The sequence below is a fragment of the Aotus nancymaae genome, unplaced genomic scaffold, assembly GCF_030222135.1.
Source record: "Aotus nancymaae isolate 86718 unplaced genomic scaffold, 86718_ANA_hifiasm-v0.15.2.pri h1tg000010l, whole genome shotgun sequence".
Lineage (NCBI taxonomy): Eukaryota > Metazoa > Chordata > Mammalia > Primates > Aotidae > Aotus > Aotus nancymaae.
In genome coordinates, this window is record NW_026988421.1 from 50,614,051 (window position 1) to 50,638,112 (window position 24,062).

The following is a 24,062-nucleotide window of genomic DNA, read 5'->3' on the forward strand; positions in this document are numbered from 1 at the left end:
TGTTCTTTGAAAGACTCTTTTCTAACTAGAAACAACCTGTTGCTGAAATGAGGAATTATTTTCCAAGTAGGCAATTTCCTTGAGTCATGAAAATTTAGGGTTAGAAGGAACTTAAAAATTCACATAGTCCAAATCAACCTGTTCCCAATTTTTACAGATGGTAAATTAGACCCAGCAAAATTAAGAGCCTTAGCTAAAGTTATACAATTAGTGAAAGGATGAAGATTAAAATTCAGGTCTTCTAATGTCCAGTTTAGAACCGATTGATAGCTCTATATGGCCTTAGCTCACTACCACATTCTGGACCTGGAGTAGAATCAATTTGATTCCTATTCATTTTAGCTGTACAAAAACACAAGAATCTTGAAGGGAATGGCTGACCAGGATATTTATTTCCTTTGCTCTGAGGCTCGCCTCCCCTGAAAGAGGGGTCAACAGCCTGTGTCCAATTGAATGACTATTCATCTCCAGTCTCTTAACCACAGCACTGGATCCAACAGGGCAATGAAGTTTCATATTGAGAGCCAACTCCAAATGATTGTCTTGGCTGTTTGGACTGCTTATTGAATTGCATTTCCTGAGCTGAAGTGGGAGAGAGCTGTGATCAGCTAGTAATGTCAGCCATAAGAGGAGGTTAGGGGTGTGTTGGAGTGCACGCCATATTTTGCCCACTGGGATTTCTGTGGATTTTGGTCCAGGTCCTTCCTTTGATGACCCACTCTCTTCCTGCTATGACCCATTCTTCCCATACAAGTTGCCCAGGAAGGCTCACTTGGCCCTAATTTCTGGAACCTTTTTCTCATTTGATGTGAGATTTAGCACACAAGTGGCATTGGTGGAATTTACCTTGTAAGTGAGTGTGGTGTTAGAAACAGAGCCAGTTCTCAAATCCTTGTGGGTTGAATGCTTTTATGGCTTTGTAGTCTTTGTTTCTGGCTAGACCTAAAAATCACATTGCCAACAGACTGTCAGTACACCAAATAAATAAATAAATAAATAATGCAGGAAGGTACAACTTTGCACATGCTTACTCTGTTGTCCTTTTCAAAAACATTCCATCTTCCTCAGTCCCAGGGGGTCATGAGAATAAATTTACATGTGAGTGTTAGTCCAGAAGTAAAAGACAGGGAAAAGACTGGTGCTGTAGATCAAAAGCACAATTAACATGTACCTTGAGATCTGGACAACTGAAGAAGCTGTGAGGTGGGACTTAAATATCTTTGTGGGTGGCAATTTCAACATTGTAAAATTGCTGTGTTTTTACCCCCCGCCTTTTTAGCAGAGTTCTATATTAGGCAATGTTAGAATTCAAATAAGTGACTGGGGAGTGTTCATTTCCTTCTATTCTTCTGCCTGCTTTCTGACTTTCTTCTTCCATATTGATCCATTTTATTCTCTTTTTGATGACCCAAGTTTTTCTCTATTATTACTTTTCAGCATTGAAGTGCTGAAGACCTCAATGAAAATGTTTTACTTTTCACAATATTTTTAATCAGAAGCTTATTTTATTGAAATAGTAAGATAATTCTAGAACCCCCTCTCTTATCTAAATATTCTTGCCCTTGCCCTCTGGAAAACACAAAACCCTTCCCCTCTTAATGGGAAAGCAACACAAACCTGAACATGACTTGATGCTTTGAACTGTGTAATTTGAACAAGTCACTGACTGTATGCTTCTTTTGTATCCAGGGATAAGTGTGTGTGTGTGTGTGTGTGTGTGTGTCTGTGAGAGAGAGAGAGAGAGAGAGAGAGAGATTGGAATGAGATTAGCAGTTTAACCCCCTTTGGAACTTTGAGATTATGGGAAGGAGAAGATGAGCTAGGGAGAATCCCCTATCCTTCAACCAGAGCCACTGTTTTGTGTAAGGGCTCTTTGCATTAGAGTTAATTTGAAAGACAGTTTCTATTTTTTTTTTTTTTTAAATGTGAAAACTACCTGAGTCCACGAGCCTTAGGTTCCTTCTACCTCTAACATTTTACACTACCTACATGCAATCAGATGGTCCCCGGTTTAAGAATGTTGTCTCTTTCAGATGTCTTTGTGTTTGAGTTAGAACCGCACCATACTGCGGGTTTTCAGGCAAGTTATTATCTCAAGGCCTTAGCTCTCCTCTTCTCTAAAATGGACACAAGAGTTGTACCAACCTCAAATGATGGTGGTGACAATCAAATGAGACAACTCACAATGTCCAGCAAATTATAAATGCTCAGTAAATGTTAGTCATTACTATTAGTCTAAAGAAATGCTTGAATTACACATGGTAGTTTCACCTTCCTTTATTAATTTGATTTATGATTATTTCAAATAAGACTTCTCCTAGGACAAACTCCAGGTCACTAAAATAGAATATCTTACGCTTCACTGCTGTTTTGACTTGACATTGCAGGGAAAATTTATTTATATAATTTTAGAGTATTAACTTAAGAGTAAAGAGATATCCAAAACATACTGCATTGTATCATGTAGATTTCTGTCCAAAAACTTTCAGTTAAAAGTTAAAATGACAAAAAAAAAGTTCAGATGAAATGAATTGTTTCTGTGGATGATGCTGTGCTATCAGCTTTTTCATAAATTTTAAGCTTATATTTGCAAAATTTTATTTTTTATTTAGGTCTTTGGGTCTCGGTTTCTTGATCTGTGAAGTCAAGGAATTAGACCAATAACTTTGCAGATTCAATGTTGATTATTCAAAGTTTATTACAAGTAATATGGTACTCTAATCAATTTGTCTCATTTCTCCAGGTCTGTTTCCTCAGCTGCAAACTGAGGAGAAAATGTTCTTACCTATCAGCTGCCTTTAATTATAACATTGGAGTTTTAACTCTTCTATTTCTGTTCTTCCTCAACTAAGTTAGCATATGGTTATCTAATCATCCAAACTATAACATATCACACATTCATTTCTAATGTTTCCAGGTGCACAATTAAAAGCTTGTCAACATATAGTAGGCAACTGCTGGGTGCTACAGGCATAGTAATGAAAAGCCATGTTTCCTGACCTCAGGAACCTGGACATCAGACGTAGAATGATGATGATGATAAAGATGAGGGTGAGGATGATGATAAATGATAGAGATAATAAATGTAAAGATAATTGCTTTAATAGGAATAAGTACAATATTCACTGGAGACAAAAGATCTAGAGAATCTAAATCAGTTCCCAGCAACCTCATAAAAAAAAAATATTGACTTCCACAAAGATGATCACACTTTTCTTTTTGTAATAGTCTTTTTCCCAAGTTTACATGACACAGCTTTATTTTTTTTTGTTTTTTCATTCTTCTCTCACTGTTGCTTCTATCTCCTTTCACATTACACTGTCCTCTACTTGACCACTAAGTGTCAGAATTTTTAAAAGTCACATTCCTTGGTTCCCTTTTCTTCTAACTCTCTTCTCTTTCCCTAGAAAGTCTGACCCATGTAGATGGCTAGAATTATTACCTATAAACAAATAACACATCTTTATCTCTAGCCAAGATTCCCTTACTGAATTCCAGACCTATTCAATTGCTAACACGACATCTCTTCTTGGAGGTCTCAACATCACCTCAAACTCAAATGCCCAATTCAACTTCATAAGCTTTCCTCCATTGTGACTTTCTTTCGGTATTCTTTGTTTCAGTTAATGACTTCGTATAAGACCCACAGATCTGGGTCCGATTCCTGGCTGTATTATCTTCTGCCCAACGACCTTAGTCAAGTTACTTTATTTTCCACGGTTTCAGTTTCCTCATTTGTACCCATCATAGGGTCAATTCTTTTTAACTAGGCAGCTGAACCTGAAAGAATTTTGATTTACCTTCAACATATTCCATGACTGTCCATGGGCCTGTGCCAGTGAAATAGCTCTTCCTACATGTGAGCCAGGAAGCCTCTCTCTGTGGCACAGTGACAAACTGCTATCCCCATCGTTCCTCCCTGCAAGTCTTTGTGCTTTGGGTCACAAAACAAGAGGGTATGAATCTATGTGAACTGGGAAAACATAGTTCCAAGGGCACACCCAGTACGAGCGAGTCTCCTCTTCCCCCGCGCTTCATATCCAAGCTTGACAGAGGCCGTGGGTGGGCTGGCCCTGGGCAGTGAGGCTCAGAGGTTACTGGCCGTCATCTGTCAGAGACTGACCTTGAAAATAGAAAAAAGCCCTCAGTCCCTAACAAGACAGCCCTGCCCACATGCCAGCTGGATCCAGCTAACCAACACTGTAATCTCCGAGCTCCTTTCTTTTCTTTCTTAAATCTGCTGAGTCCATTCCTTGAGAATCACAGAGAAAAGGCTTCCTTCCTCACTCCATTCCAGAAAAAAATTCCCCTTCTCAGAATAAAGAGTAAGCCTCTTGTCCACCTCCCATGCAGCGGGCCACTTTGCTGGGAGGAGAGGAGGTGTCTGGGTTTGAACCTTTCCTGGAGTTATGAACTACATATGAGCCACGTCCATGGCGATGTCTGCGAAAGACGGGCATGATTGCTTCTCCAAGCCTTCTCTTTCCTCTTCCTCACGTTCAAACTTGTGGAACCAACTGGGGCTGTGACTTTCAGGGTGTAGCATACGTATGTAAACAGCAGAATTGTGTATGCACTTACTGTGCGTTCAGGACTCTGCTGTGCTTGAACTTGGAGTGTGTTTGTGTGTAGAGGGAAAAGATTTGTGTAAGTGCAGCCAAGTGGTAGTGTGTGTGATATGTGTGTAGACGAGGAATTACGTGGACACTCCATGTGCGTTCAGGAGTATGTGTGTTCGAGGAGCTATGAAAGTGCATGTATGGAAAGGATTTATACGTGTAAGTGCAGAAAGTGGCAGTGTGTACGTGGTGCGTGTGTGCGCGCGAGTGTGTGAGCGCCAGGGGCCGCCCGCCCGCCGCGGCTCCCCGTGGGCCAGCCGGGCCAATGAGCGCGCGGCTGCAGAGGCGGCGGGCGGGGAGGGGGCGCCGAGCCCTGCGGATGGAGGCGCGGGCAGCGCGGCGCGCTCATTCCGCGCGGGCGTTGCTGGCGGGGGGCGGCGCAGCCACTGGACCCGGACCGGGGCTGCGACCCGGGGCGGCGGGCGGCGTGGGCGGCGCCCGAGGCTGGGATGCGCCGGGGGCTCCGTGGCGGCGGCGGCGTTGGCGGTGGCGTCGGCGGCTGCAGCGGGACGAGCTAGCGCCGCGGCGCAGGGAGCCAGTTGAGCCCGGCCGGCGAGCGGAGGCGGCGGCGCAGGCAGAGCGGCGGCGGCAACGGGAGCCCGAGCGCTGCGCGCCCACCATGGCCGCCCAGGGAGAGCCCGGCTACCTGGCGGCGCAGTCGGATCCCGGCTCCAACAGCGAGCGCAGCACCGACTCCCCCATGCCCGGCTCCGAGGACGACCTGGTCGCCGGGGCGACCCTGCACAGCCCGGAGTGGAGCGAGGAGCGCTTCCGCGTGGACAGGAAGAAACTTGAGGCCATGTTACAAGGTAGGCATCCCCGGTGTTCTCGGACTCCCCGACTGAGCCTCCAACTCCTTCTCGGACATCCCCAGCGCGCGCGCCGGCGCCCGCTACTCCAGCCCACGGCCGGTTTAGCTCCAGGCCCGCTCCCCGGCGGAGCCCGAGGACACCCAGGGAATGGAAACTTCGCGGGACTCCCCACCCTTCCACGCCTCTCAGGTTTCTAGGCGCTGGGGGCCCTGTGCGAACTCGACCGGCTTCAGAAAAGCCGAAGGCCGAGTTTGTACTGGCGCGTCCAAGTTGCGTTCTGGACTTTGGAGATGCCAACTTCAGCCCGGACACCTGGGCTGTGCCATCCGCATCACTCAGGCGTCACAGAGTATGCGTGACTCTCCCCATGCCCTGGCAGTCTCGAGTTCTGTCTCTCTCCGTCTGCTTCACTCTCTCCCCTTGTCAGTATCCACTTCCTCCAGCTGAGGGGCCTTGTCTCGCTATTGGGAAACGCTCTGCAGATGTCAGGGCTTAAGACAGGAGCTCCCGCCCCCACTCCTGTGGTCAAGGAGGGCCAGGATGGGGGTGAGCAGCCAAAGCGAGGGGAGAGTGTGGGGGCAGTGCTGCTGTGTTTGAGGACAATGTTCATCTCTTGACAGGCTTATAAAACACATCTTGAGTTACACTCAGTCCATAAAAAATCTTCCTGTGCTGTGGGTGTCTGACTTTGTCTTTCACGACTTAGAATTATTTTTAACTCTTTAATTTCTTTGGGACTTTCCCAGGAGGAAAATCTTGAACTACACTGGACCGAAAACAGATTCTGATTTATAATACGAGTATTGGAGTGAACGTCAAAACGTCCAAGGTCATTTTGACCTTTCTTAAAACCGTTAATTACTAGCCTACCTGTATGTGGCTCGTTTCCCACATCTGAAGAGAGAAATGAGTCAGTTGGAATGACTTATTCTTAAAATATGTGTAGAGGACCAGGCATTAGTCTCACTTTGGGTGCTGGTGAAGATTCATTCAGTAGCTAGTGTTCTTTTATCGCGGGAGGGTTTGGAGCTCTTCAAACTTTCTTTGTGGCTTTATGCATAACTTACTTTGACTTACTTACCTAAGTCAATGCATCGCAGTATGGGAGCGATTTAGCCGGCTGTGGAAAGGCAGTGGCTTTTTAGAACAATTAAGTAGGTTATTTTAAGAGAGAACAACATGTTTTCCAAAACAATAACTTGGTGGAAACAAATAGCAAGAGTGTTTGGCAGGCGGTTTTTGGATGTGCTACAGGCTTCTCCCTTGTTGCTTATTTTTATTGATAAACATCCCTAATGTGTGTCACGTCTCTGTCTATCTCTCCCCTTCCCTCTTCTTTCTCAAATTATGTAACTTTTGAGACGAGTTACTTCTGTGATAAACTCTTCAAGTAAGACCGTTTATAAGATAGATTTGGAAATTAAAGCCCCAGTTGCATTTCAGTAACTCATTTTAGTTATTTCATCTGTTCTGTGGTTCTGTTTGCCTAGTTTATAATTATAAAACAAAATATTAGATTTATGTCAGGCATATATTGTGAGATCGTTTGGAAGGAACTGATAGTAGCACATACTTAACCTTTTCAACAAGCTTCCAGTTTTCTACATGAATCTGGAATGATATGAAAGAATGATGTTTCCACCTGCGCACAAACAAGTAAGGACAGTGATGTTAGCTTCTGGGAAGTTCAAGCGTATAACCTGAGCTTTAGAAGTAGGTTTCCTTTTTCGAATTAATTCATTTTCACTTTGAATAAAATGAAGTTTTGATGAGGCTTTTTGAAAATTTGAAGACTTTTGTATTAATAAATGTGATATTACGACCTGAGATGGTTTGAAATTGCTTTGCAGTGATAAAGTTTCTTTCACAGAAAGTTTTAACAGTTAGCATCTCTTGAACAACCAATATACAGTCATGCATTGCTTAACGACTACGACTGGGATATGTTCTTAGAAATGTATCCTTAGGCATTTTCATTGTGCAAACATCATAGAGTGTAATTACACAAATGTAGATTGTATAGCTTGCTACACCTACTACCTAGGCTATATGGTATAGTCTGTTGCTCCTAGGCTATAAATAATGTTACTAGACTACAAGGCTTGTTACTCTACCTAATACTGTAGGCAGTTGTAGCACAGTGGTATTTGTGTATCCAAATATATCTAAACATTGAAAAGGTAATGTGTTAATTTACTATGGCTATGACATTACTAGGCGATAGGAAATTTTCAGCTTCATTATAATCTTATGGGACCATTGTAGTATATGTGGTTAGTTGTTAACCAAAATGCAACTGTGAGCACTGGAATCACTAATACCTGGGTTCAAAACCCTATAGGACCTCAGGAAAGTTGCTGGGCCTCTCTCTCTGCCTTCAGTTTGCCCATCTGTAAAATGGAGCTGATACTAGGACCTTTTCTCTTAGGTTTTGGGAGAATCGAAAGAGATAATGCCTAATAAACTAACATTTGCCCACAGTGTTTGGTCAATAAGAACTTAATGAATATCTGTTGTTACTGTTAATAATAAATATTACATCATGGATTAAAAGGATTTCCAGTGCGTGCCACAATGTATGAAATATAGCATATACTCAATACATAGTGGGGGAACAAGATAGTTTTGCAAGTTCATAATTGCAGAAGTAAAGTAGAAACTAAAGAAGTAAGTCTGTCAAGTCAGTAAGCATTCTAATATTGTTAAATATTCTTGGGTGGAAAACTTTTTATTTGAAATGTGCCAAGGAAGTAAAGTCTATATTTGAGTTTTTGATGATTGTGAATTTGGGTTGCTATTTTTTTCTATTTACAATTGACTTAAAATAGCTACAGGTTTCCAGTTTAAATCAGGATAAATAAGATTTTCTGCCTTTAAGTATTCCGAGTTCAAATTGGTGATTATAATGCTTGGAATTTGTTACCAGAGAGACTGTCCTGGGGGCAAGTTAATCTTTAATGAGTTGTATTTTTATTAGTAGAGAAATTCTTCTACGCAATGGACCAAGAATTCAGTGAAGTTAAAATATGGGCAATAGGGTAGTAGTCAAATAAATGAAATACCATTCTTAGATAATCATTGAAACTTCAAAGAATTGTTACAGATAAAAACCACTAGGCCAAAAATGTAGGGAAATATCACTATTTTTTCTTTTTTTTTTTTACTGGTGGGTTGGAGTCTAGTAATTGCTTCAAAACAACCATGCAGAGTATCTGATGTTTTTGCTGTAAATGACGATTATCAGTTTTATTAGTTTACAGTTTTATAAATGGAAATTTATTTTCAAGTTTAAGTTTTTGTTGGGTGTGGTCAGCCTTGGAATGAAGACCATAGACAGCATTTTTAATGATAAAGATGATAAAAATAAATAAATTTAAATATATTTAATACTGATCTTCAAATGTAAATTTCATGTTTCATGTGAAATAAGTGTTGATATTTAAGTCAATTAAATTTGAGTTAAATTAACTCAAAGTTATGAGTTACATATCATAACTCACATTAGCTCAATGTGAGTTACCAGGGAGGAAAGGGAGGAGAGTGTCATAGCAGAAAGTCTGGGAGAAAGTAGGAAATAATTGAGTCAAGAGAATCTGAGATACAGTCTTGCTGGAGTACTGAGGCAAACACAGGATTCCTATATTAATATGTTTCTTTTAAAAAGTATTTTTCTTTGTAAAAACATATATGTGTACTGTAAGATTAAAAATTCCCATATATAACACAGCACCTCAAAGTATTATTTAAAAAAAAATTCCCACATAAAATTCAGAAGCACAGGCATTTTCAAAGTTTGGGAATCCTTTCTTTCAATAGAGAAAGTAGTGAGTGTTAAAAAGTGGGGCCTGTGATGGGGAGGAATGGCCTATTTTCATGAAAGGAGATTGACATCTGGTGGGGTTTTATGATATTGCTGCTAAAGACTTTAAGAACCATGTTGCATTTTTACAATGATAGGCAGAACTGGGATCATTTGCTACTGCTTGGTTGAGTAGCAGAGTTAGCCATTAAAACAGAAGTTGTCATACATCATTGATTAAAAGTAGGAACAGCAACTATGTTATCTCTTTAATTCTGCAAACTTTAGTGGATTTTTAAAATGGTTTGATGAACAGATAATAATTTAGTCTTTTTTCATGGGAGCGGGAAGAAATACGAAGCTGAAAATGTATGAAAATGGGGGACTACTGAAAGCGAAGATAAACAGTAAAGCTTAAATGAATAGAGTTTTCTAGCTAATGCTTGATCAAGGCTAATAAACAGCAAAAACAAATCAAATAACTTTATGATCTTAGCGATTAAGAGCACAGGGCTCTGGGCCAAATCTGGATTTGAATCTTGGTGTTACCTTTTAATAGGGAGCTTGGGAGAATTCATCACTTGCGACCCCATTTCTCAAATGGGAGAGTTAATAACAATTCTTAACTCCTCAGGTAGTTTTGACAATGAAGAGGAAAAAGGTGGTGTAAGCCATCCCAGTGCTGGCAACAGAGAAAGTGCTGAATAAGCTACTAACAACAATATTCACTGTAAATAGTAATGTATAAAATGCATATTCTTATATTGATCATGAAAATCAAGAATATTGGAAACTTTAATTTGGACTTAAATTATCTTATGATTAATGAACATGCACAGCTATCTAAATACTGTTGGTCTTCCTGGCAGCTCGCCATGTGTTCAGTGTACTTGTAAAGGTGGGTGAGTACATACTAAGTAAAACTCCATTAGATATGAGTGTTGAATTCCAGATTTTGCTAGGATGAGAAGGCTTTTCACCCTTCTTAGTTGTGAACTGTTCTTGCTTGGAGTGTTTTCCATTCTTTGACTGGTCCTGAGCCATTCACTTCTAGTATGGTTTACTAAAGACTAGCAGCAAAATCAGTTAATCTCTCTTCTAGTTGTACGTCGCTCTGAATTTGAGTCACTCATTGGTGTGTAGAAAGAAGCTTTTTAGAATAAAATGCTCTGCCTGGGTTAACATGTTTCACTTGCTCACCATTATGGGGATATTGTGAACACTGAATGAGAGAATGTATATAAAATGCTCAGCTCAGTGTCAGGTTCATGGTGTTTAATAAACATCAGTTCAGATGCAGCAGTAGTTTCACATGATGGATAAAGATTTCAAAACACTAGAAAGAAAATGCTTGCCAAGTCTTTTTTTCTTCTAATTGCATGTGAATCCTTGTGTGTGTGTGTGGGGTGGGGGGTGGTGTTTGATTTGTTTTTTAGTGAAAGTCTTCCTCAAAAAATTAAAAAGTTTGTTAAGACAATTTATTTGAGCCAGAAAGCATAGTTGAAATTAAAATTGCTTTGTAGATTAAGTGAAAAAACACATCAGAGGTTGTATAGCTCGGCAGTAAAGAGCTCTGGAGCTGCTTTCAGACTAGCTTGGATTGAGGGGGTCCTCACTTTGCTTCTTGTAGAGTCCTGTGAGGATACACTGAGAGGGGCATTAAAACCTCACGCTCATGGGCATGGAGCAAGCACTCTCAGTCAGTGTTATCTTTATGGAGACTTGGGGGGTTTCGGTGAAGTTGATCATTGATAAGTTAACCACGCAGCTAGAGAGGTTTGTTATACCAATGACTTTTACAGGCAGGAATGTATTTGGCTGCGACTAACAGGAAACCTTGACATAGAGTGGCTTAAACAAGCCAGGGGTTTGTCTTCCTCACCTACTGAGAAGTCTGGGGCTAAGCAGTCCAGGCTTCAAGAGCTGCTCAAGGGCATCAGGAGCCCAGTGTCTTCCCTCCTCCTGCCTCCTCCATCTTCAGCCTGTGGCTTTTTGCCTTATTTTTGTACTACGGCTGTGGCTGTATCTTGAGGTGTGTCTGTAGTTTATGCAGGTAAAAGGTAGAAAAACAAAAATTATTTTCTCTTAGAGATTTTGCCTTTTTATGTGACAAAGAATTCTCTCTCCTGGAACTCCCATTTGTACTTCTTTGGCCCCTTTTGTTGCAAGAGACTCTGGGAATGTGTCATCTTTTTCCAGCCTCACTGGTAGAAATAGGCAAAGAAGAAGGGGGTCAGAATAGATGCTGAATGATTCACCCCATAGTTTCTTCCCAATAGGCAAAACAGAGAAGCACTGGGACCCAAAATTGCAAGCCATGACTGAAGCCAAAGTGTACCTGTATCAGAGACTTTGGACTGTGCTGATAATCTGTAGGAACTTATATTTCTCATGTTTTGTCATTTGAAATTGTCCAAAATGATGAGCTAATAAACTAGTTGACTCATTCTTAGCTCATTTTAAGATACAGTTCTTACTTAAAAAATGTATTGGGTAGTAGTGACCACATATATTCCTTTATATAAAATGTTTAATAAACCGTGAGGGATGAGGCACAATTTTAATGCTAACTTATAGTGGTTTTGCAGTGTGTAGGAATGATCTTGGCCAGAAAATCTTGTTATGCTGCAAAAGTCGCCAAATTCAGTGTCTAATACTTATTGTACTACCATTAGGTAAGTCTCCAAAGTGCACAAAACCATCATAGACACGTGCTGTGGATGCTATACATTTGTAAATACTTTTCCTACCTACCAGGCTACTAATAACTGGATGATGAATGCAGTTGTATTTGTAACAAGTATTAAATCCCGTTCCCATTTATGATGCTGGGATATAAAAAGATAACACGTTATAGGTATCAAATGGTTTCCCTGTTATAGTGAAATGACAAACCACATACTAGTCTGCATATTGAGTTAATCTGGAGCTTAACTGTATCTCTTTTATAGGAAGGTGATTAAACATAGGATTTGAAAATTAGCCATTGTTGTTTTTTTCCCTTGATTTAAAAAGTAATACAGATTTATATAGAATACTTGAAAGTATAAACATATGTAAAAAAGAAAAACCAAAAGTCATTCCTAAGTCCAGAATCCAGCAATAACCACTGATGATATTTTAGGAATTTTTTTCCTGGTCTTTTGAAAATATGCCCACACATAATTTATTTTTGCCATGCATATTGAGTTTCTACCATATGTCAGGTGCAGTGTTAAGCTTTGGGGATGCAGATGAAACCAAAAGAATTACCATCCCTACCCTTCTGTGACTTAAATCCTACACCAGCATCATACCTCCCATCTTTTTCACTTAGCATTATATCATAAATATTTTCTGTTTCATTAAAGGTTCTTGAAAAACATGGTTTTAAATGTCTATATAATTCTCTTGTTGTATTATACTTTGTTTAAACACTACAACAATTTAGAATATTTTTAGGTGGCCAGGCAATGGAATGAGCCCCATGTTTCTACTCAAACTGCCCAGGATTCAGATCCTGATTCTATCATTTATTAGTTGTGTGGCCTGGGACAATTTAATAACTCATTTAGCCTAGTCTTCTCCTCTCTAAAATGGGGATAAAAAGTATCTATCTTCCAGGTTGTGAAGGTTAGAAATACTGTATCCACAGGTGCAAGGTGCAGAGCAGGTAGTAAATATATGGCAGATGACAAATATTTATCCTGCTATCCCAATCGCTTTTGCCTAAAAACCTTTTATGCATTTTTGATTATTCTCATAGGAAAAACCTTATTAATGAAATTTGGCGGCGGGGGGCGGGAAGGACAAGGAAATTTTTTTTTTTTTTTTTTTTTTTGAGACGGGGTTTCACTCTTGTTACCCAGGCTGGAGTGCAATGGTGCGATCTCGGCTCACCGCAACCTCCACCTCCTGGGTTCAGGCAATTCTCCTGCCTCAGCCTCCTGAGTAGCTGGGATTACAGGCACGTGCCACCCTGCCCAGCTAATTTTTTGTATTTTTAGTAGAGACGGGGTTTCACCATGTTGACTGGGATGGTCTCGATCTTTTGACCTCGTGATCCACCTGCCTCAGCCTCCCAAAGTGCTGGGATTACAAGTGTGAGCCACCGCGCCCGGCCAGACACGGAAATTTTAAGGTTCCTGGTCAATTTTGAAAAATTATTTTCTGTGAGGCAGGTTAGGCAGAAGAGACCACAAATCTGCAGGGCATCTGCTCCTTGTACCTGTGGTTCCCACAGTCTGTTACTAAAAAGAATTGAATTACCAATATAGAGTTAAAGCTCCATTTTGCCTTTTTCACTGAAAAATTTAAGTGATTTTTTATCTTACCTGCTTAGCATGTCTGTGGATCAATATTTTTTAAAAATTGTGTGCATGAAAGTCACCTGGAGAATGTGTTTTTTTTTTTTGGCGTCGGGGTCGGGGGAAGACTGTGGCTTCCCTCTCAGATTCCAACTTTGTAGGTTTGAGAGTGGTGTTGGCAGGATAGGCATTTTGAAAAGAATCTTGTTTGAGTCTAATGGAGATGATCCCAGTATAACACTTTGAGAAACATTCCAAGGTGGTTAGAAGATGGTGAACTCACTGAAGTTAAGAAGATTCAGGTTCTTTTCTTTCTTTGATTTCCTTTACCTTTGAAGCTAGTACTTTTTCCACATTATTAAACTGTCTTGAAGCATTTTAGTCTAGGAACGTAATTTATAACTGGCATGTTGTTTATAGTAGCTTGTTTTAAGGGACTTGGGGGAGGAGCACCAATCCGTATATTATTGTGGAGGGCAATATTGTCATATTGCAGTAGGCTCAGAATGCATTCAGTTTTCCTACAGACTTCCATTAAGTTAGGCATAGTAGACACCTACATAATATATTATGAAATAATTTAAAAATGAACTTTTTATTGTACAAATTCAAAAAGCAATATGAAGGAAGCTTTTAAAAAGAAAAAATAATCATCAGCAATCTCACCATCCTAAGAACCATTTTAATTTTTCAGCCTTGAATTAGAGTTTATGTAGTTACTGATATAGTATTAACTACTGTTTTGCATTCAGCATTTTAATCTATTAAATGTTTTCTGTATTTCTAAACAGTTTTCAGGATTAAAATTCTATAGTTGAATAATATAGCACATTTGGTTGAAAAAAATTTTTATAGCCATGAACTACTGTATAATGAACATGATTACATAGCTTTTTTTCTTTGTGACTGTATTCTGAGGAAGAAATTTGAGGAATCTGAGTACTGAAGAATGATGGTAATTGCAAAAGCAGCAGCCAATTTGTATTGATCTCTTATACTTTGTGTGGGGCATTGTCGTTGGTGTTTTATGCCTGTGTGGTCATCTCAGCCTCTCAGCAACAATTCATGAGATACAGATGCCCATTGGGATCTGTATTTTACAGGAAAACAAAAACTGTGAACACTTTAAATTTGGAGCCCTGCTTTCTTATTGGAATTCCAACTAGATCTAGACACTAGTTTTCTTCTTAAGGTTGTTGTAAAGTCTAGACTTTTGTATATTGTAGAGATGTATCACAGCTGAGTTTAGGATGACAAACTACCCTACAGAATAGGTTGCACTGCTTCTTGAGTGCCCTGCTGAAATGCAGAGGAGTTTGATGTCAGGCTCAGGGGTGGGTTAGAATTCTCAGTGAGAATGCATGCAGATGTTCCAAAGCTCTGCCTTCTACTAGCTTTGGTTATGTTTTCTTAGTTTCTCCCTTTATAAAACAATAATAATATGTCTCATCTAGGATTATGATAATGTTTATAAGCCTGGCACACAATTGGTGGCTTGTAAATAGTTTGTATTTTTCAAATTCATCTTCTGTTCCTCTGTGGCATCTGGCCCAGAGCTGTGAAAATATCTGGATTGTGTTTATGGAATAAATGACCCATGATGGATCTGGATTTAAAAGTTTGTCTCATTTTGGGCTAGTGGACCTGGCATTGACCTCATAGAATAGAACTTTAAAGCAAAGTCACGTGCTTGGCCTTAAGAAATGCCAAACAGTTTTGCCTGACATAAGTAAGTCAGAGCAGTTCTCCACATGCAAGGTGATCTTTCTTCACCTTCAGTCTAGGAAGTATGTCGAATGTTTTACTTTTAGTGATAGTACATTAGTGTGGACTTTTGAATGAGGATATGCAAAACTTAATTCAAGTAAGGTTAATGTTTAATTTGTATCTAATCTGGATTAGTTTTATAAATTGAAATCTGTCAAGGTTAATATAATTTCAGTTACAGACACTGAATTATCTTGTTCTTAGAATAGTACATCTCTAGATAGTTGTTTCAATGTGATTTCAAAGCTTCTCAGATAAGAGATAATCCATTCTCAAAAATAAGAGTAGCCTTTTATGTTAGCTTGTTCACTGCACTAAGATTATCATTGAGTTAGAGGGAAGTAAACCACTTATCTCCACAGAATGGTTGATTAGGAGTCAGGTGCCTTGAGTTCATGACCCAGTCTTGCCACTGACCTGGCCACCTTGGACAACCTCTCAGAGTTTTGCATTAGATGCCTCTTAAAATCTCTTTCAGCTCCAGTATTCCGTGTCTTTTGCACAGTAAACAATAGAAACCCAATGGTACTTTGAACATGGTATTGGAAACTGAGTTAGTTCTCCATACTTGAGTAGCTTTGGTAGGAATTCATCTTGATCTATAACACACATGAGCATTTACAGCTAATGGGAAATGTGGTAGAAAGAGGATAGTTGAAGTGTCTTGGCTTTGGAGAAGCAAGTACTCATCAGAGAGCTAACCGCGAGCTCTGTTTCTAGTATCTTGGCAGTCAAATTTGCAACACCCTAACTTCTGTAAGGTTGTCTACAGTAATTGAGCAGAGACTACAGTGTAAACCATAGTTGAGACTTGGTGTTGACATACTGTACTAGATGAACAACAGATTTTATGCTTCTTCAAGTAGGATCTTTTTGTCACATTTTCCTTCTCCTCTGCTAATATGTCCAGTTATCAAGCTTTATGTGCCAGGATTGATATCTAGCATCTAAACCACTAGAGCTCCAGGGCAGGAAAATAGGAAAATGTAATGTTGTACATTAGAGTAAAACTTCAATAAAAAATAAAGACATCTGTATCTGTCCAGATTTAAAGTATTTTCAGAATTGTTTTAATTGCTTATTGATTATTGAGAACTAACACAGTATTTTTTCATATTCTGTACAGAGGACCACTAAATCTTATATTATCTATGTTCTGAGTTGGTCCCTTTATCATATTATGAGCTTTCTGTTGTTGTTTAAAGCATTACTTAAAGCAAAGGCAATGTTTTGGTAAGATTTTATCTTTTAAATTATTTCATATAATGATTTAACTTAAAGCCAGAGAAATGTGTGTTTGACTTGAGTGTTGCAGGAGAAATCATGTAAAGAAATTTTTATTTTAATCTGGGGGTGGGGTGAATTTTTTAAATTAAAACATTTTATATGGGAAAAGGAAACCTGAGATTATCATAGATTTATAGAGGTTTTTTTTTCCAGGGATCTATAATTTGCTAAAACATTGTTGGCAGTTATATTATCACCTAATCAGAAAGATTACCTTCAAAAATATATTTATCATCAGTAAATGGTTATCTGGGATGCATTATCTAAGTAAAACGTATTTGACCAAGTCAGAACAACTGGGCTTTAGCAACAAAAACATTATAAAAATGGATTTGAATTTTAAAAGTTTTGCATGAATGATTAGCTTTCAGGTTTTTTCAAACTTGTGAAAATTTTTTTTCATTTTAAATCATTTGGGAATAGTGTGACCATCTACGACGAGAAATTGTTGCATGTACTAGACAAAAATCGTGAGTGCATATTATGGGACTATAGAATTAAACGAGGCCCTTTACCTTTAAAAGGACTATAATCTAGTGGAAGAGAGGAAACCTACCTGTATTTGTTAACAGAAAACAAAAGGAGATCACATAGATTAAGGCCCTAATTAATGTGCATCTTAGTCTGGGTCACCTACCTTCATCCAACAAGACCAAGAAGTGAAATGAGGGAATTGAAGAGTCAAATAGAAAAGGCAAAGCCAATACAATGATGCACTATCTAGTTCATTACTTCTGAGGATGACTGCTACTTCTGGTGAGACCCAGAAACTATATCCCTAAACTGTCCACCTAAGGAATTAAAAGGAGAGGCATTTGTCTGTCAGTTTCTGTCTGTTTGAGGAGAGTCAAGGGTTGCCTTCTAAGGCCTGCCTTTCCTGTGATTCTGGGTTAATACATTTAAGACTTACTGACACCCATAAGCATCCAACAAGCTCCTAGGGAAGTAGTATGTTTGGTGTAAGCTTGAGATGAGACATTATTACCCCAAAGTTGGTTGATACCTATGCAGAACTGTTTACTGTAGCCTCACTGGAATCAGAGATGAAGATGAGATGGTATATAAGATTGTATGTACAGTACAATGTCTTTATATACTTTAAATGCAAAAAAATTCAGAAAGGAAGAGGCAGAATTTGAATAGGTATGAAATATTCTTACTGTAAATTCTTGATGGAGAGAATGCTTTATGAGATTACAAAAATAAGCCTGTTTGCAGTCAGCAAGATGGAGGAATAGGAAGCATCAGCCTTCTACCCCTATAGAAACACTGACTCAATAATATATGATCCAATAAAGCCTTTATGAGAAGGCCAGAAATCAGTTATGAAGTCATAGAACTCCAGGCAAGTTTAAAACCAAGAACTACAGTTTTGAAACAGGTAAGATAAGCAGTTTGATTTCATTTGACGCAGCCCTTTCCCTAAGCCACCACAGCTAATGCTGAAGAAAAGTGACTGGCTTCTCCCTTGGGAGAAAAAGGATAAAATGGAATTATGTTCATTTTTCTGGCTTTTTGAGACTACTCAAGTGACTGGTTTCTGCCTTGCTTGACTTGGAGTGCGAATGAGAAATAGGCATACTTTGGATGTTTGGGGGCTGCTAAGAACAAGAGAGCCCAGCGGTTGGTGGCACCACCAAATTTCCCGTAGTACTGCAGAAAGACACCAGAGGGTGCAAGAGACTACATACTCCTGAAAAAGAAACCAGCAAACCTATTCTGATTGTGAAATTACACACAGAAGCTCAGAAAAAATTCATCTCTGTAAAAGGTTTGAGAGACCCCAGAATCTCTAGCTGGGCAGATTGGTGAAGGTCTTTTTCCATCCAAAATTGGTCTGTAAAGACTGGAAGAGGTGACTATCTATTCAAATATAAAAATGACGAGAAAATATAAGGCACACAAAGAAATGGGGACATATGGCCCAGTAAGATGAACAAAATAAGTCTTTGTAAACTGACCCAAAAGAAATGGAGATCTATGAATTGCCTGACAAATAATTTAAAAGGGACATTTTTAATTAGTTTGGTGCACTACAAGAAAACATAGATACACAATGAAACTGTGAATAAAATGAGAGTATCAATTAAGAGAGAGAAACTATAAAGATTCAAACAAGAATTTTAAATAACCAAACAGGAATTCTGAAGCTGAAGAATACAGTAACTGATTTGAAGAAAATTATCATAGGGGAACAAAAGCAGACTTTATGAAGCAGGAGAAAGAATCAGCAAACTCAAAGACAGGCCATTTGAAATTATTGAGTCAGAGGAACAAAAGGAAAAAGGAAAAATGAAGAAAGCCTAAGGGACTTATCGGACACCATCAAGTGGAATAATATATGCATTATAGGAATTTCAGAGAGGAATATAGAGAAAATGAGGGACAGAATATATTTCAAACTACACTGGCCAAAATTGTCCAAATGTGAAAAAGGAAATATCCAAATTTAAGATGCTCAAAGGACTACAGTCATGATGAAACTAAAGAAATTCACACTAAGACACATTATAACCAAACTTTCCAAAAACAAAGATCTTAGCAGGAGAAAAGCAATGTTGTATATACAGAGACTTTACATAAGAATATTGTAGATTTCTCAGTGGAAGCATCACAGGACAGAGTGGAATAAGATGATATGAGGAATTTTCAAAAAAGTTCATAGACAATAATGTATTTTGAAAAAAACTATGCATGGATTTCAAACTTTTTTTTTGGCACTAAAATAAACTGCTAACTTGGATTACACATCAATTTGAAAGAGTCCCTATCCAGAGCAACATGTATTCCTCTATTATGGAGGCAAGAACAAATATCAAATTTAAGGTGAGGCATGGTAGAAAAGTGGTGAAATTATTAATGCTTTATAAAAAGTTTATGGGGACACTATGCCAAAGAAATCAGCTGCTTACAAATAGATAACTCATTTTAAGAAGGGACAAGATGATGATGAAGATGAGGCCCATGGCAGCAGACCATCCACGTCAATTTATGAGTAAAAAGTTCATCTTGTTCATGCCTTAACTGAAGAGGACCAACAATTAACAGCAGAAGCAATAGGCAAACACCATAGGCATCTCAGTTGGTTTAGCTTACACAGTTCTGACTAAAAAATCAAAGTTGAGCAAACTTTCCGTGGGTGCCAAAACTTTTGTGCTAAGATTAGTTCCACATAAGAGCTCTCAATGAAAATTTTGAACAATTGACATCAAGATCCTGAAGCATTTCTTGAAAGAATTGTAACAGCAGATGAAACATGGCTTTACCAGTATAATCCTGAAGACAAAGCACTATCAAAGCAATGGCTACCAAGAGGGACACATGGTCTAACTAAAGTAAAAGCAGACTGGTCAAGAGCAAAAATCATGCAACAGTTTTTTGAGATATTCAAGGTATTTTGCTTGTTGACTTTCTGGAGGGTCAAAGGAAAATAACATCTGTTTATTATGAGAGTGTTTTGAGAAAGCCAAAGCTTTTGAAGAAAAATGCCCGGGAAAGCTTCATCAGCAAGTTGTTCTCCACCATGACAGTGCTTCTGCTCATTACTCTCATCAAACAGGGACAAAGTCTAAAGCATTTCCATGGGGAATCATTAGGCATCTATCTTACAATTGTGATTTATTCCTTTTGACTTCTTTTTGTCTCCTAATTTAAAAAATCTTTAAAGGGTATCCATTTTTCTTCACTTAATGTAAAAGGACTGCATTGACATGGATAAGTTCCTAGGACCCCCACTTCTTTAGGGATGTACTAAATGGTTGATATAATCACCTACAAGAGTACTGGAACTTGATGGAGCTTATGGTGAGAAATAAAGCTCATTTTTTTATTTTTATATCTTTTAATTCAATTTCCATGAAAGTTTTTAAGTCCCCTCATCTATACAAAGTACAAAAGAAAAAAACCTGGCAACCAATAATAGTATATATGGCAAGACTTTTAAAAATGAAGAATAAATAAAGACCTTTCTGGATAAACAAAAGGTGAGGAATTAATTACCATTTGCCTACCTTATAAGAATTATTAAAGGGAGTTTTTTAGGTTGAAACAAAAGGATATTAGACAGCAACATGAAAGTATTTGGAAATATAAAGCTCTCTGGTGAAATACCTATAGAAGATGCACTAGAGAAAATGAGAAAGAAAAGCGTGTCACTATAGAAGAATCAATGAAATGGAAAGGAAGGCAGCAAGAGAGGCAAAGGGGGACAAAAATCACTACTAGCCATACAGAACACAATTAAATGATAATAGTAAGTTCTTATCAGTAATTACTTTAAATGTAAATGGATTAAATTCCCCAGTCAAAAGACATAGAGTGGCTGAATGGATTAAAAAAGAACAAGATCCAACTATATGCTGTCTACAAGACACTTTAGATATAAAGACATACAAGATATTCCATGTAAATGGTAACCCAAAGAGATCAGAAGTGGCCGTGTTTATATCAGACAAAAATAGACTTTAAATAGAAAATTGTCACTAGGTAAAGACAGACATTAAGTCTCCCTTTACACAAGATAGCAGATTGGTGATATTGTGAGCATGCCTCTCCCATGAGGAAAGACAAAATAGTGTGTAGAAATTAATGCTTTGAACTTTTTTTTTTCTAGAAGCAACATAGGAACTTAACAGAAAAACTGATAGGAACTACAGACCCTTTGAAAGAAGCAGTGGGAAGCAGCCTATACTGTGAACCAGACTGAAAATCCCCACAGGAAACAGTGAAGCTGCTCACATACCCAAGATATCATTGCTACAATAAGCACCTGAGAAAAACATCACACAAAGTTTCTCTATAACCAAGGAACTCATACAGAGTCTTCACCACTGAAAGTACCCAGAGCTAAAGCTAGGTGACAACAATTATAAACATTAAAGTCATACCCTCAAGGGGAATAAAAGAAAGAAAAACCCCTGTTAAATGAAAAATAAGGTTCAAAAATAAGAAATAGTCTACCCAAATGAAAAGGAACCAGAAAAATAATTCTGGCAATATGAAAAAGCAGGGTTCTGTAACACCTCCCAAAAAACACAGTAACTCTCCAACAGTGGATCCAAACTGAAATGAAATCTTTGAAATACCAGATAAAAATTCAGAAGGTTGATTATTAACTTACTCAAGAAGATATAGGAGAAAGGTTAAAACCAACACAAATTTAAAAAAATTAGGATATTAATGAAAAAATCTTTTTGGAGAGATAGATATTTTAAAGGAAAACCAGTCAGAACTTCCAGAAATGAAAGACACACTTAGGGTACTATAAAATGTTGTGGAAAGTGTTTATAATACACTAGATTAATTAGAAGAAATAATTTCAGAGCTTGAAGACATGGCTTTCAAATTAACCCAATCAGATAAAAATAAAAAAGATTTAAAAGAAATGAACAAAGTCTCCAAGAAGTATGGGATTGTGTAAAACAGCCAGACAAAGAATTATAAGTTTTCCTGAAAGAGAAAACGAAAAGTTTGGAAAACCTATTTGAGGGAATAATCAAGGAAAACTTCCTTGGCCTTGGCCAAAAATTTAGACATCCAAATACAACAAGCTCAAAGAAGTCCTGGAAGACTCATTGCAAAAAGGACATCACCAAAGAACATAGTCATCAGGTTATATAAAGTCAAACTGAAGGAAATAATTCTAAGAACAGTGAAACAAAAGCATTAGGTAACCTATAAAGGAAAACCTGTCAGGGTAACAGCAGACTCCTCAGCAGAAACCTTACAAACCAGAAGAGATGAGGGTCATTCTTTAGTCTCCTTAGACAGAATAACTGTTAGCCAAGAATTTTGTATTCAGCAAAACTGAGTGTCATAAATGAAGGGGAAATAAAGTCTTTGTCAGAAAAGCAAATGCTGAGGAAACTTGTCAATACTAGACCAATGTTAAAAGAACTGCTAAAAGAAGTTCTAAATCTTGAAAGAAAAGGTTAATGCACACCAGGATAGAAACTCCTGAAAACATAAAATTCACAGGGCTTATAAAAGAATAACAATGAAGAAAAGAAAGTACAGTCAACATTATGACTGGAATAGTACCTCACATCTTGATATTAATATTGAATGGAGATGGTCTAAGTGCTCCATAAAGCTACAGATTGGCAGAATGAATAAAATAGTCACAAACCAAATATCTGCTGTCTTCAGGAGACACACCTAACACATAAGGATTCTTATAGACCCAAGGGAAAGGGGTGGAAAAGATATTTCTTGCAAACTGAAACCAAAAGCAAGCAGGAGTAACTATTCTTATATCAGATAAAACAGACTTTAAAGCAATAATAGTAAAAAAAGACAAGGTCATTATGCAATGATAAAAGGATCCATTCATCAAGAAGATAAAACAATTCTAAACATATATGCACCTAACTCCAGAGCTCCCAGATTCATAAAGCAACTACTACTAGACCTAAGAACAGAGATAGACAGAAACACAGTAATAGTAAAGAACTTTTGATTGAGTGTGGTGGCTCACTCCTGTAATCCCAGAGCTTTAGGAGGCTGAGGTGGGTAGATCACAAGGTCAGGAGTTTGACACCAGCCTAGCCAATATGGTGAAACCCTATCTCTACTAAAAATACTAGTCAGTGTGGTGGCGTGCGCCTGTAGTCCCAGCTACTCCGGAGGCTGAGGCAGGAGAATTACTTGAACCTGGGAGGCGGAGGTTTCAGTGAGCCAAGATCACACCGTTGCACTCCAGCCTGGGCGACAGAGTGAGACGGTCTCAAAAAAACAAAAGAACTTTCACTTCACTGGCAGCATTAGACAGAGCATTTAGGCAGAAAGTCAACAAAGAAATACTGGATTCTAGAACAAACGGACCTAACAGATATTTACAGAACATTGTACTCAAGAACTACCCAAGAACTGCAGAATATACATTCTTCTCATCAACAGAACATTCTACTCAAGAACTACCCAAGAACTGCAGAATATACATTCTTCTCATCAGCACATGGAACAGTCTCCAAAATAGATCACATGTAAGCCACAAAACAAGTCTCAATAAATTTTTTAAAAATTGAAATCACATCAGCTGTCTTCTCAGACCACAGCAGAATAAAACCAATTTCAAGAGTAATCCTCAAAACTGCATAAATACCTGGAAATTAATCTGTTTCTGAATGATTTTGGGTTTAATGAAATCAAGATGAAAATTGAAAATTTTCTGATATAAATAACAATGACACAAGTTATCAGAACCTCTATGATACAGCAAAAGCAGTGTTAAGAGGAGTTTACAGCACTAAATACCTACATCAAAATATCTGAAAGATTACAGATTCACGAGCTAACATCATGCCTCAAGGAATTAGAAAAAGAAGAACAAACCAAACCCAAAGCTAGTAGAAGAAAAATAACAAAGATCAGGGCAGAACGAAATGAAATTGAAAAAAACAATACAAAAATCAATGAAACAAAAAGCTGCTCATTTGGAAAGATAAACAAAACTGATAGACCACTAGCTAGATTAACCATGAAAAAAAGAGAA

General features: G+C 38.3%; 1 protein-coding gene across 1 annotated transcript in view; it reads left to right on the forward strand.

Moving 5' to 3' along the window:
- The first annotated feature begins 4,966 nt into the window (after window positions 1-4,966).
- Window positions 4,967-24,062, forward strand: part of BICC1 (BicC family RNA binding protein 1) — a 312,911-nt gene continuing 293,815 nt past the window's right edge. The window contains exon 1 of the mRNA XM_012445757.2: window positions 4,967-5,428. Within this exon, the coding sequence (XP_012301180.2) occupies window positions 5,239-5,428 (190 nt within the window). The 5' untranslated portion in view covers window positions 4,967-5,238. The remainder of the gene's footprint in view (window positions 5,429-24,062) is intronic.